This window comes from Leuresthes tenuis, unplaced genomic scaffold (genome assembly GCF_036924035.1).
Source record: "Leuresthes tenuis unplaced genomic scaffold, fLeuTen1.0.hap1 SCAF_6, whole genome shotgun sequence".
Lineage (NCBI taxonomy): Eukaryota > Metazoa > Chordata > Actinopteri > Atheriniformes > Atherinopsidae > Leuresthes > Leuresthes tenuis.
Window position 1 is genome coordinate 4172702 of NW_027325360.1, and position 15065 is coordinate 4187766.

Below are 15065 nucleotides of genomic sequence, written 5' to 3' on the forward strand. Positions count from 1 at the left end.
GTGTAGGACATTTTCTTTTCAAAGAAAATCCATTTTCTCTTTCAGTAAAAGTAAAAGTTTGTTGCCAGATAAGGCCCACTCTCTGGACCTGGGACAAACCAGCTAACGGCAGCAGCACGGCTAATTTGTTTCAGCGTCTCAGTCAGAGGCATCCAGCCCAGGGGGAGAAACGATGCTAAAGACCGTCACCGTGCTACGAAGCAGGTAACATTAGTGGAAGCATTTTCAATGTGTCCGTATGACAGAAGGGACCCGGTGGAAAGAGATTAGGGATGTTGCTAAAGATATGTGGGACATTTAGCCACAGGATGAACACTTTGGACCCAGGTGTGTGCTACCAAGCAGGAAGTATTTTGCCAAAGTTGCCCCGCCTCACCTGTACAGCTGTATCACAGAGAGCTGGGGGTGGGGCTGATCTGCAGCGACACCAACATGAGCAAAGCTGTAACAGACCATCTGAACCTGCACAGTTCTGTTCTGTCAGAGTAGAAATGACTAATGCTGCATTTGGGTGACGTGATAATATGAATAAATAATGAGAAACGACGACAAAATCTTCTTATGGCCGTATCATCCTTTAAAAGGAAAAATGTTTTCAGGCAGCAGGAATTCTAACGTTGGAGGAAGTTTCTGTTATTTCTGTGTCTCAGGTGATCGTAGTTCTCAGAGTTTCTTTTAGAGGATCTATTTTTTAGCTCCTACTTCGACGTAGGTGTGTTTAAAAATAAGGGAAACCATGTGCAGCTGCACTCTGCAGTGATTGGATGGAAGTGCAAACAAAACACAACAAGAAATTACTTGTAAACATCAGTTTATCAGAACAGCTAACAGATTACTGTTGGTTTTAAAGGCCAAGAAACGGGGAAAATGGACATTTTTAACTGCTGGAAAAACCAAACCGTTTTTTTCTGAGATCAAACCGTAGAAAAGACGTTTAGACGCCAAAACGAAATGACAGAACTAACATTTAATCCCATAAACTCAGCCTGTGATGATGCACTCTTTCAATCTGCTGTAAACGTTCTGTTCTGTGACATAAAGTGTGATTATATTCATATAAAGAAACACGCCATGTTCATAAACAGCATCAGCCGTGGGTCTGATACCTGACATGTGAACAGTGCAGATCAAAGCAACTGGTAAAATTAACCCATTTTCCATAAAAGCACTAATGGCTCCTTTAAACAGCAGTGCAGTAAACACATCAGTCACAGGAGCCGCGCTCATTAATTTACTTCACTGCTGCGGTTTAAGCTGCGTTGCTTTGGTAATATGTAAAGCCTTTAAGTCCACTCATGTTCTGACGTTTTTTACTGATTTGTCACTCGTCACCATCACAGAACTTAAACAGTGTCCTCCACCCTGACACCACTTTAAGATCCAAGGCCTCCCTGACATAAACAAGCTGCTCTTGTGATGATGGATTGTGTTGAAATGACACAGAAGAAGAAAAAGTTCAGAAAAAGAAACAGTCAGCAGAAAGAAATCAAACCTGAAAGAGTCGGAGCTCAGACGAGACGTGAGGCTGATATAAAGACCCATCAGTCTTCAGCTCCCAGTGTTCCCATCGAGTAAACATCAATAAATATGTATGAAGGCAGAGAAAATGGGAAACTGTGAGAGGAGGAGAGGAACGGTGGACAAACCCAACATGTACTGGTAGAATATCTGAAGACTGAGGAGCAGAATGGGGACAAAGTTAATTTATGGCACCTGGAACCAGCTGCAGACCCTCCTCAGCTGGACGAGATGAACAACCACAGAGCGACAATCGCCTGAACCTTCCTGATGACCAGAGGAGAAAAACGGACCACAGGGAGTTCACGTTACCACGGAAACGCTTCAACATCTTCAGTAATCCCAAAACTGCTCTAAAGGTCCATGAAAGCTGTCACATCCGGACATAAATAGTTTTATTTGTGCTCTGAGAGGCTAAATGACATGTAAAAACCCTTAAAGCTGAGCTAAATGAAATAAGGTGCATGTTTATGTGTCAGCTGAGCGTTAGCATCACACAAGATAAAATAATGAAACTTTTCACGTCTTCTGTAGAGAAAACACACTGAAGGAACACTTCCATAACGCTGGAGTTATGCATCTTTACTGCAGTTTTAACAACACGTTTATGGATTTGCTCAGAGCCAAGAGACTCATGCTGATGACTTGCACATGTTTTTTTATGATTATTTATAAGGAAAAAAACAAGCTAAGGACATGACTGAAGTTCATGACTAGGCCTGACAATCTGTTACTGGTCTCTTCTTTTCTCTAATTTTGTTTGAATATATTCAGATTTACAGTGATTTGTGTGGTTGTTCTAAAGAAAAACTGAATCTGGTCCTGTGACAGTATTAGGTCCAAACTGTGACTGACTCTGTGACTGAAGATCTGACTCATCTGTGGTTGGGGGCGACAGTACGAAGGTGTTGTTCTGCACAGGTGAGGTGATGCAGGGTCAGGTAAAGTAGTCTAACTCCAGTCCAGCTGAATGTGAGGCATCCTGTGGCCTTGGAGCAGTTTGGCTTGTTCAGCTGAATTTTATCTGCTCCTCTGTCCCATAAAACCTTCCTATTGACGGGCAGCTCCACATCGACCCCCCCTCCCCACTCCATATCCAGCCCACATTTTTCTTCCCTATGAGTATTAGTTTATTGAATAAGTGGCATCTGTTTTCCTGGCGCCGTCACCGTAAGGCGAGGTATTTCTCACTGACGCACTGTGCTGATTTATACGCTGCTCTGACTCTCCACAGAAAAAATAAAGCTAAGCAAAATTTTTCCAATACATCCTCAGTCCTCACCACACACACCTCCTCTTCCTGCTGTATATAATTAACTTGGCAGATGTTATACACACTCAAACACTTTTACATTCTCCTCAGTCTCATCCACAAACTCCCACTTGCTGTCACACACAAATGATGTGATGATGAGACAGCCAGAGTCAGATTACAGAGAGAGGTTTCAACTTGCCATCGTCCACTAAAAACTACTGAAAGAGTTTGATAAACTCTTGGCTTGTGTCATTTCTTCCAGCTTTTAAAGACACTGGTGTTGTGGATGTGTTAATTTAGCCTCCCTGTCCACAGCGGAAAGGGAAGCTGAAGCTGTAAGAAACCACAGAAAACAGACCGGATCTAAACGCCGTAACAGAGTGGGCCACATTTCTAGAACTCTGAAGAGTCGAAATCTTGTTTTCATTCTGTTTTCTTAATTTGAAACCAAAATACAAATCAGTTGTTAATTAACAGAACCTCAGAGTCCTGTTCCTGAACTCTGGCTTCCAAAAGTTAAACATGATTATAACATTTTGGGTTCATGTTGCTCATGTTTAAACAACATGATTTTGTGAACAAGGTCGTGGATATTTCCAACTAACTGAAGCAATGAAAGACAATTCATTTTTCATACTGAAGAGAAGAACAGATGCATGGAAACAATCAGTGAAATCATGGTCTTTGACAACATAATAAGTCGGTGAAGGCCTCGGTGCCGTGATAAAGCGGGTTTCTCCTGCAGCACCTCCACAGATTCAGCCTTACCGGTCGGGGTTCTGCGGACAGACGTGCATCTGCAGCAGGATCCTCTGGGTGAAGGTCTTGAAGCACTGCCCACACTTCCACAAATGCCAGTCGCTGAACTCGCTGCTCAGCTGGCTGGTGGAGGTCGGGCTCGCCAGGACCCGCTGGTTCTTCGACGCCAACTGGCCGAAAGTGGAGTCCGACTGAACCCCGATGCCGACCTTGTCCATCAGCGAGAAACTCCGAGAGCAGGGAGCGTGCGGGAAGACCATGGAGCGCATGAGGGTGGCTGGTGGGGTGGAGGAGGAAGACGATGAAGACGAGGATGGTTTTCCATTTTTGCTGAAGGACTGCAGCGACTCCTGCCTCGTCATGGCCTCCACCACCGTCGCCGGGACGTTCACTGGCAACAAAAAAAAAGATCATTAGATTTGAACAGAATTCTTCGATCAAAGAGGAAAGAAAAGCTGAGCTTCCGTCCACTAGAAAAAGCCCTCGGACAGATTAGGTCATCTTCATATCAGTCAAACAAACGTTGTCCATGACATGAAATGACATCAAACAACACATATTTGTGACTTTAATACTATAAACCAACCAACGACAGAGTTAAATGTGTCTGTTTGGCTTCCAGGCTTTTCAAACAACAGCCTCACATGACAGATGTGACATAAAGAGGAGCAGAGCCACAACAATACGATCAAAACTCAGTCGGTCAGCTTCTTTAATCAATGAATGCTGCACGGTGGTGTGGTGGTTCCAGGTTCAATTCCCATATGGAGCCTTTCTGTGTGCAGTTTGCATGTTCTCCTGTGTATGTGTGGGTTCTCTCCGGGTACTCTGGCTTCCTCCCACCATCCAGAAAGTTAGGTTAACTGGCGACTAAATTTACCTGAGGAGTGAGCACCCAGCCCTGAGCATGAGCCCGTGTATTTGTAGTGCTGGTCCCAAGCCCGGATAAATGGTGAAGTCAGGAAGGACATCCAGTGTAAAATGTGTCAAATCAATGATGTGAGATCGACTCGCTGTGGCGACCCCTGATGGAGGGAGAGGCCAGAAGAAGAAGCTAAATGAATGCTGAAATCTGTGGGATCTCTAAAGTTCTCCTGAAACAGGAAACAACCTTTCATCTTTCTTCTCTTAGAGGTTTGCCTAATCACTTATAAAAGCTGAAGAGCTTAGATAGTAGAGACCCTACATGTCTAAAAGTGGTTCAGCACCTTCTCAGGATATCTCTGTGGGGATTTTACCCCCAAACGCTCCCACAGAGGTGGACTCACAACACACCAGAAGCATTTAGTCAGCATTTGGCTTGTGCCGGTCACAGAGTCAACATTACATTTATTACATTACAGCTACATTAAAACCAGGAATCAGAACTAAGGCACATTATAAGAATAAGGGGTACTCGGTGTAAAAATAGGAGGCTCTGCTTCCAGTTGGATGGATGAATCTTATCTTTCTGTGTTTGGGTTAGAAGTGTCGCTTTCCTTTATTTGTTACAGGGGTCAGTTATTTCCTTAGAATCCTTATTTTGCTGTTGTAATGGAAACAGAAAACCAGGACCATGCTGTTCTCTTTTGGACCAGAGGCGCCTGCTAAGCACAGGGTAAATGGCAGCCCTGGTTCCAGTTTTAAGTGTAATCAGCATGTTTGCAGTCAGTCTTTCAGAACAGTGAAGCCTCGCCTCAGACATGCACTTATTTACAAATTCTAACAAGATTCCTTTCTGTGAAAACAAATGATTAAAAATAATAAAATACTTCCTCTAATGTGCACTACTCCCCTCCTCCAACATCACAACCATATGGGTGAGTAAAACAGCCCTTGAACACACCACAAACACGACATCTAGCTATAAAATCTACGCCTGCGCAGGACGGTGTAACTCAGCAGTGCAGATCAGGGTGGGAGTACGGACATCAGACTGCAGGTCTGAAGAAACAGAAAAATGTACGGAAAGGGTTTGTGCGTTACTCAGCCAATCAGAGCGAGCCCTCTCACAAAGTCCAAGCGTAAACTTGGCTGAAAAAAGATGGCGACACAGGAAAACTACGCAGATTTTCATCCTGAGGCCATAATACAGCTGGTTATCACTGCTAGTAAGGCAGCCTACACGACTAACTAAGCTGAGCTCAGTCTGTGCTTCATTACAGCAGCTTCCCTTATTGTACTTGTTCTGTATTTTTGAAGGTTTTTGACACAACAGATAATTGTATTTATTCTGGTTCTGTTTAGATGCTTTGGAGCAAGTAATCTGAACACAGATGGGTGCAAGATAAACATACTGGGCAGATAAGAGGAGCAGATTTAGAATAAAGTGTTGGTGGTGCATTAAACAGGGACATTAACAGGAAGGAACACATTATATAAAAGTGTGTAAATTAGATTTGGGGAGAACCAGCTGATGCCAGCTGTCCTCACTCGACCCAGAAGTCAGCTGTGTTGTGTTCTGTGGTCTGACAGGCCCGGACTCCAGTACCCTTCATCATGTCTGAATTGACATTTAGAGGGCTTGTTGTACTTTAATTCACTGTGGATGGTTCTCATTTTCATTCTGTAAAACTGGACTGTTTGGAAAGGCTCGGCCTGTGGACTGGCAGGAAGTCAAACCGGTCCTCTGACACCACACAGCCTTTTGTTTCATACAAGCAGACAATGATGTGAATGACCAATCCAAAGTTTGAACTTTTATTTCACTTTCCTGCACGTAACCAGATATTGAGCGTGACAGACCAGAATGTTCTCAAGCCAAGACAAATGACTTATTTTGTTGTTGAACTTCGGAGACTTCTTGTGTCTTCAGGAGCAAACCAGAAACATATGATTTGTTCCTCTCTGCTAAGCCCCGCCCACTCACATCCACCCTGCTGGACGGATGAAGCCAGCTTCTGGTGGAAATGTTCTGCTGTCAGCTGTACTGAGGAGCATGCATCGCACCAAAAGGTTGGAGTTGAGCACTAAGTAAATCTCCACCCTGGAAACAGATTAAAACAGAGCTGAGACAAAGGCTTTTTCATACATCTCTGTCTTAAGATCTCATAAAATTGTGTCTCGGTGTTAAAAAAAGACAAAAAACATAATTAGTACCCTTTAAAGTTAATTTAAGACTCATCTTCAAATGGATTAAATCACCAGTTTACGCAATATTCCCATAATTTATTCAAGTATTTCGACCCTTTGTTATGACACCTGAAACTGAGCTCTGGTGCATCCCACCTCCATCAGTGTTCCTTTAGAGGCTCACACAGGAGTCCATACTTAAGGAGGCACAAACCTGCCTGTACAGCTGATGTTTCTTACAGGTGAAAACAAGCCATGAAGCAGTAAGATGCAGGAAAACATCTTAAGCTTTAAAAGTGCAGAATTCTCAGATAAAAATTTTCAGACCATCACTGCATACAGGCCTTCATGGTTATGGTGCTCAGACAGAAGCTGCTCCTCACTAACAGGAACATCTGAATGACTCTCAGACCACACGGTGTACTGTTCCAACAGTCCAACATGACGGCATCATTCTGCTGGAATGTTTCTACACAAAAAGGACTGGGAGATCAGTGAGGATAAAAGGACAGATGGAAGCAGAAAAATACAGAACAAATGTGAGTAAAAAACCTTTAGCTTAGTGCAGCACCATGAAAACACGAGGATCTGAGACTGAGCCAAAATGAAGGAAATGAATATTTATCTAAATGCTTTATTCCTTTTTTTTTCCACCTGACTAACTTTGCTTTGACACCATGTGGAACTGTGTGTAGATTAAACTGAAACCTGCGAATAAACAGCGTCTCTGTATCTCTGCTGTGTCTCTATCTTCCATCCTTCATCTGCTCACCTCTGCCATCAGGCCACCAGGCTTCATTGATCATCTAATAACCTTATGAGGAGATAATTACACCATTTGTAAGTTGCCCGACGGCACTATCGACGGCAGCGTTATGCACCGCTCACACACACTTAATTCATTTTCCTACAAACAGAGCAAATAAAAAAAAGTGAGTCGATATGGTTTGGGTTGTGTACGAAATGCATCATCAAAATGGGAGAATTATGCAGATGCAGTTTGCAACATTTGCAGAGCCTGAGTTTTCTTTCTTTCTCTTGTGTTCTGTTCTGATGAGGAGGATAAAGTCTTCATCAGATCCAGACACCGTATGACGACCCTCTGAGCCATCCTGACTCACAGGTTTCAGTTAAAACGAGAGCAGAGCTGCATTTATGTGGAAAAGAAAATATTCTCTATTGAAATGTTTCTGTTAACATTCACCTGCCAAGGTGAGGGTATGTGATCATTATCTCTAATCACCGATGAAAGAAGCTGAAACCACAGGTTTCACTGCTCAGAGCTCATCACAACACAACGTTCACATGGAAAAACCTGCATCCCTCACATGGACTTCACTTTGAAAAGTGACTGTAAAGTTCTTAAAGGGACATTTTCTCCTTTTCTACGTGAAGTCGGGTGAAAAAATGATGGCGCTCTCAGTCTGGAGAAAAAGGGAGGATTCCTGACAGCAAAGTTTGATCTGATCTCACACTGATGGTCTGTTGCTGGATGGTTGTTCTCTCCTGGTGCTTCAGTGCAGGACCGCCGGCGCCTGAGCTTCTGGTCATTTCCTCGTCCACCACAACAGACCTTTGGCTGCAGGACTTAACATCTGGATCTCTGTCCACGCCTCACACTGTTAACTTCCCCCTGGCTGTCCCCCCTCCTCCAGAGAAGCAGAGGCGTCAGCAGTCAGAGGCCCACAGCATCTTATTTAAAGTCTTAATGATTTGACTCGAATCATGAAGACAGTTTTAGAGTCTCGGTCCATTTAGACTTATTTTATAGACGTTATATAGTTTTATCGTGGCGGGGAACTACATCATTGGTCAAATGTAAGTTAAAAAGTGGGAAATATTGGATCGGTTGGCGAGTATTTTCAGCAGGTGGACTGATCATTGCTTTAGTGAATACCCTCAGTGTATATATTCATGCTAATCAATAAGTCAATATTAGGATCAATAATAGTAGGAGACTTCGGAGGCCCACCTGCTTGTGGCTCTTCCTGCCTTTTCTTTACTGATATGAAGCACAGTTTAGATGATTTTGCCTTAGCAGTTAATCAATAATCACAAAGCTGATTATGAAGTCGTATCTATATAACAAAGACAATTATAACAATGTTAAATAAACAGAGATGTGAGCTTACCGTAGCACAGAAACTTCCTCCACAGCCCTCCTTCCTTTTCTCTTACTCTTAAACCAGCCTCTACTTCCTCTGGTTTCCTTTTCTTTCTTTAATGTTTATCCTCTTTTTTCCACTTTTCCTCTTAATTCTTTCTCTCCTCTAGATCTCAGCTTTAGATAAAATAAAACTAACACCGCTCCTTTCTTCTTCTGCAGCGTATAGTTCGTATATTTGGGTGCTAAAAGGCTCAGAAAAGCCTTTCATGCTGATATGTTGCAGATCTACAGTAAACGATGGTGTTACTAGTTTAGAACAAGAATCCCTAAATTAATTAAGTCAACATCTTGGAAGATAACATCAGTCCATGTTTCAATCCCCCTAAAATAATGTTTCATTGATGCGTGAAGTTCAAGAAAACATTTCTAATGTGAACATGAAGAAGGAGAGAAAGAAAACTGTTACAGGTACAGGAGGAAGAGGAGGAGGAAGAGTGGGACTGTGGTCAGGAGGAGGAGGAGGAGGAGGAGGAGGAGGAGGAGGAGGAGGAGGAGGAGGAGGAGGAGGAGTGGGACTGTGGTGAGGAGGAGGAGGAGGAGGAAGAGGAGGAGGAGGAGGAGGAGGAGGAGGAGGAGGAGGAGGAGGAGGAGGAGGAGGAGGAGGAAGAGGAGGAGGAGGAGGAGGAGGAGGAGGAGCAGAAGGAGAGGGACTGTGGTGAGGAAGAGGAGGAGCAGAGTGAGTATTTCACTCGTTTGTCGTTTCACGTGTTCTTGTTGTTCGCCGCCTGCTGGGCTGCAGAGCGTCAAGCCGATGGCTGTGATTGGAGGGAACGTGCATGAGTAAATAACCACGGTGTGTGTGTTCTCTGTTGTAGGTTAGTGTGCTGATTGTCTTTTATGTGTGAGTGTGTGTGTTTGGGGGGGGTAGAAACATGGATGATATAAAGTGTCAGCAGCTGGTAGATGACATGTATGTGAGGAAAAGTGTGTCAGATGTAATGTGTTGGATTGTGTTTGGACCTGAGGATCCATCTTATATTTTTCTGTACAAAGTTTTTTATTTATCTATAAATCTATCTATAGATAGAACCCTTGACACAATGCAATTTTCTCCTCAGTTTTCCATCTTAAATGCAGCCGTCTCAGTCTAATGTCCTGAGGTACCCACATGCTGTGATACAGTTTCCATATTAAGGTGAGCGTGAATTTGCTCAGTCTGCGTTATTAAAGGTCAGATATCAAAACGTCCCCTCCTCTGAGAACACAGAGCGGACTCCTGTCTCCGATGCCTCGTTTCAGAGTCACATTCACCCTTTGTGACCACAATTAGCAGATAACGATGCCGTGGAAAATCTAAACACAGTTAGTAGCAAAAACTCTTTCATTTGCAGCAGGACTGCTGGCTTTCATTTGGTACAAAAGAAATAATCTAATTTGGATGTAAGGAAACTTTTTTTCTTCACTGCAGGGTGGAACAAAAGCAAATCTTCCAGCATTCGTGTGTTTGTTTTGTCTTTTTCGGAACTAAACGACCTCACGTGGACAGAAATCACTGTAATCATTTTTAACAGAGTATTTTGGCGGCTTTTATTCCGTCAGTTTTGTTTTAGTTTGTTGATATCTTGCATGTTTCGAACCCTGACAGCAAAGTCATCCATATCAAATTGAAGATCAGTCGGTACACAAAGCACCACATGAAAGAGAGACTGATCTCTATACTTTCTAAATAACAGAAATACGTCTCTCTGTATTACAGCTCAACAGCGGTACAGACGACATCCTCCAAACTAACCACAAAACTGCACCATGTGCCCTTTATGAAGGCAGAATGTGCTGCAGGTTTACAGCACTTAATGACCTCACAATTGAGTTACTTTGGCATAAACAGGGTGGAGGAAAGTGGTGAAACTTCACCTTAAAATGTCTAAAACTGCAGTTAAATGCTATCTCCTCTCACATAATGAGGAGTCTAAGCTGGGCTAAAGGAAGGAGATGGTCAGAGTTCATACAGAGAGTAAAGGTGGATGAAATGAGACATATAAGCTGGTTAATAGTTTGCTTTTATGTTTTCATCAACGACCATAAAACATCAACAGAGAAGAAGAAATGGCGTTGCTCGTGTTAGTGTAAAGCGTGATATGATGGAGGAGGGCAGGGAGATAACGTCAGATTTCATTCACTTACTGGAAGAAGAGAAGTCAAAATCTGTGTGTGAAATGCATCCAGAGAAATCAAATGCTCTGGTTTCACAAAGTGCATCAGCTGTTTTTCTCTGACCAAACAAACTCAGAACGGCCGACTTATCAGCAACAAGCTGCTGTAAATGTGGACTTCAGCCTAAAGAGGTGAGGATCACAGAGAGAACAACAGCTTTCATCAGCTTTAAAAGAGCTTACAGAAACCAAACTAAAGGTAAAAAACTGGATGTTTCACTGAAACTGGTTCTGGAGCTTAACTTAGAACCAGTTCTTTCAGCTACGACCACCGACTCCAGCCCTGAATGGACCCTACAGTAGCACCAACCCTTTGCTGGTCCAGATAAAACAGCTAAAGCTGAGTTTATTACTGTGTTTAGTATCACTGGACAGTTTATTGATCCCTCTTTAAACTGCAGCTGATAAATATCACAGAAAACTGCTGTTATCAACAGAAACTAAACTGGAGCTGCTAAAACATCATTTTACAGGGAGAATGAGACAAAAACTTTGCTTTGATCAACACTGAGATCACCATAATTCACTGATTTGTCCTCTTATCTCAGTTTAGTGAAAACACTGCTTTTACATCCATATCAAGCTTCAGTCCGCCTCATTCAGATGAATAGAAATAAAAATAATCTAACAGAATGACCCAACGGGGCCCGGTTTTCTCTTTGAAAACAGAGTCGGTGCTGATTGATGTTGGACCGTTCACGCTAACAACCACTGGACTGTTTTTCTGGGCCTTCATGCAGTTTGTGGTGTGTTTTCAGATGGTTAAATGAGTTAATTCTTGCTTAACATCAGATCTGCTTCCGGGGACCAGCTCTTTGGCTTCTCCACACTCTGCTCGCTGTCCTCATGTCGCTACTCGTCCAAACTTCATCCAGGAAACTTCAAGCTGCGCTGTGATTGGCTCATGCAGGGCACATGGTCAACGGGGAGCGTTGCAGTGTCGGAGAACGTATTTTAAATGTCGGTCAAGTTTCTGTGACATGCTGCGGTTCTCTCTGGCTACAGAGAAGCAAACCAGTTAAGAAATGTTTCCAAAGTGGAAGCTGAACTGCCTCGATCACCTGACCAAAAAGGGGCAAATGATTAGATAAGATATGAAATGTGTTTATAAGGTAAAATAAAGGCTTTTGTGAGCACTAATAATGTGTGACTATGAGGAGGCTGAGATTCACAGAAGAGCTGTGATCAAACTGAAGCATGAGGTCAGAAAATTCATCACATATATTGGATTGTTGAACGATAAATTTCCAAAAATACTCAAATCTGCAAGTAATGTAATATCCATCCATCCTTCCATCCAGCTCCACTGGGGGGCTGGAGCCCGTCCCAGCTGGCATTGGGCAAAGCGTTGTAATATAAAACAGAGATTGTTGTTGGGACAAACAAACTCTGGTGGTAAACCTGATCCTGACATGTCTGTCAAAGAGAGACTTGTTGCAGCTGAACAGGTAACAGAGAAAACTTTTGTCCTAAAAGGCAAACTGCCGTGATGAGCGATGTCATGTAAGAGTCTGTAAAACAAACCAGCTTGTGGCCAAACGTCTCTAATTTGCAATCAGCACGATCTTGTTTCGACACAACTCCGTGAAACACGAGCTCCTAATTCAATTCATTTCAGTTTAGATTCCACTGATTAAATTCTTCTTCATGTCTTGTTTTTTCACTTTCTTCTTTCTGTTGTTTGTTTTTTCCTTCAGTTTTTCTTCCTACAAAAAATGTGAGTTTGTTTTCCCCTGCGGGGGAGTCGCTGTGAAAGAAAAGGACACAAACAGCCTGAGTGAGCAGAAAACCAGAGGGAGGGTAAAGTCAACCCACAAGAAAAGAGGAAAAGACGACAAGAAAACTAAATTAAATATGACTCCATGTAACGTTTGTATGTTTCAACATTTATTTCAAGTAAAAACATTTAAAAAAGTATTGATAACCACAATAATTAATAAATAAAGCTTAAACTGCCTGTTTAGAGTTAAATTATAATTAAACTTAAAAATATATGCAAGTCAATTTTTTTAGAATGAAAGTGAAATACTTAATGAAATGTCTATATATATATATATATATATGTGTGTGTGTGTGTGTGTGTGTGTGTGTCTCATTTCAGATGATCATAGAGCCTGAATAACTTCATGTTTGATTATTTTAACATAAAATCTCTTTATTTCTGCCTTTATTTGAAATGACTCACTTGGTTTGACCATAAAACCTGAAAGTTTGATCCAAACAACCAACATGTGCAGTTAAACAACAAAAACATGAAGAAAAAGTGCTATTTTTCTTTTCAGAGGAAGAAAATGTTGTTATTCAACTTAAGGTCGGAGGGATAAAAACAAAGAAAATGAGAGTTTGTTGACATTTTACCGCAATGAGCCCACATTTCACAGAATAAACGATCCCTCCCAGTCATGTTTTGGCCGGCCTGCTCGGTCAGACAAATAAATCAAATAACAAGAAGTTTGTTGAAGAGAAAAAGATTTTCATTCTTCACATCATTTTTGTGGGAAGCCAAAGAATTTCTTCCATTGACGGTAATAAAATCTGAGCATCATCCAAAGAAACCGTCTGTTTTTGACTGCTTACGGGACAGAGATGTTTGTGTGTTTAGATGCAGAAACATTTAAATTACTGCCCTCAACACGTCACCTAAATTCATCTCATTAGACTCTTCTTCTGTGTTCTCACACACTGAACACTTTACTGTGTCTCAGTACAACTGAATTCCCAATAAAGTCATTTCTATGTGCACGTTTTCCTGTTTCAGACAGCAGAACGAATCAGAAATACAGCCCACTAAGACAACGCGTTCACTGCTGTCATCAATCACTAACCTGGACACAAACACAAGCAAAAAGTGGAGAGAGACAAGATGGACGTGTTTTTAGCTGGGAATATTCTGAATATTCCTTCTTTAGGTGATGCTTATTCTCAGTGATGTGAGCAGCACGTTCGCTGCCTCAGAACTGAACTGCGAAGCTGTTTCCATCGTCCCTAAAAAGAGACAACCGCCTCGAGTTTTTACTTTTTAAATTTCCATCAACTCTTGAACTCCACCGGTGTCTTCTTTAAAGAAGGAAAACATCCTCTCAGGACGGGCCCCTGATCAGGGACCTGTTACAGATCCTCATAGCGCTGCACATTCATCGCGTCCAATTTAAGTTTCACTGACTTCCATGTAAAAGGTTCCATGTAAAGAAACTTCCATGTAAAAGTCTACGAGTTGGACACCCACCCTGCTCAAACTTTCCTTTGACTTTTCTGCTTCAGGAGTCACCGTTTGTCCAAAGGTTGCTGGTTTTGTAAAAAATACTGTGAACAGTTCAGCAGGTTTACTTACAAACACGGAGCTACAGATGTACTGTCGCATTTCAATCTTTTAAGAAAGTACTGGCATAAGTTAAAAAGTTAATATCCCGCCCAGCCCCGGGCAGAGCATGTTCTTCTTGTTACTTTAGAAATGTTTGCCGACCACTTAGCTGATGCTAATGTCTCACCCATCTGTCCCGGGAATAAAACTGAGCTGGAGAGAAAAGCCAGAAATGTCTTAATCTGTAGTTTTGAAACACAAGATCACCTGAGACTAATGAATAAATCCAACAAACACACACAGACTGACAAAGATAAGTCATTGTTTTCTCACAGTTTTCGTCCTGAGCGATGCACTGCAGCGGGATGCCAAAGAAGGAAGTGTAGGAGTCATTGTACCAAACCAGCAGCTCGGTTCCTCTGGGGATATCCATGCAAGCTCGGTAGAAGATGCAGGACCTGCAACACACACACACACACACACACGTTTAAATACACACACATACATTTCTGACGTCATCTAAACACATCTAAACACAGCAGTAATGTGGATTAATTTCACCAATCTGATGAAAATTATGACTGAAATACAGGAACTTTCCAACTTTTCTTGTCTGTAAAAGGACACCAGACCTGTAGGTGTAGAACCACTAACTGATTCCTTCCAGGTCGCACTATAAAAAACTTCCCATCCGATAAGAGCCTGATTTCACATCAGACCAAACTCGAATGATTTATGGGACATATCTGGCGTCTCTCACTCTCCTCGGACTAACTAATGACCATGAAGTTGTTCAATCATGTAGTCAGTGTGAGCTGATGGTTCCTCGGTCACACTGCCACTAAAAAAACACCACCTCCA

The 15065-nt window shown here is 42.3% G+C and overlaps 1 protein-coding gene across 1 annotated transcript in view; it reads right to left on the reverse strand.

Annotated features, from left to right (window-relative positions):
• The window catches only part of prdm6 (PR domain containing 6), a 114908-nt gene that overhangs the window by 13107 nt on the left and 86736 nt on the right, over positions 1–15065 (reverse strand). The window contains exons 6-7 of the mRNA XM_072387268.1: positions 14538–14662; positions 3542–3923 (exon numbers count right to left, since the gene is read on the reverse strand). Coding sequence (XP_072243369.1) covers positions 3542–3923; positions 14538–14662 — 507 coding nt within the window. The remainder of the gene's footprint in view (positions 1–3541; positions 3924–14537; positions 14663–15065) is intronic.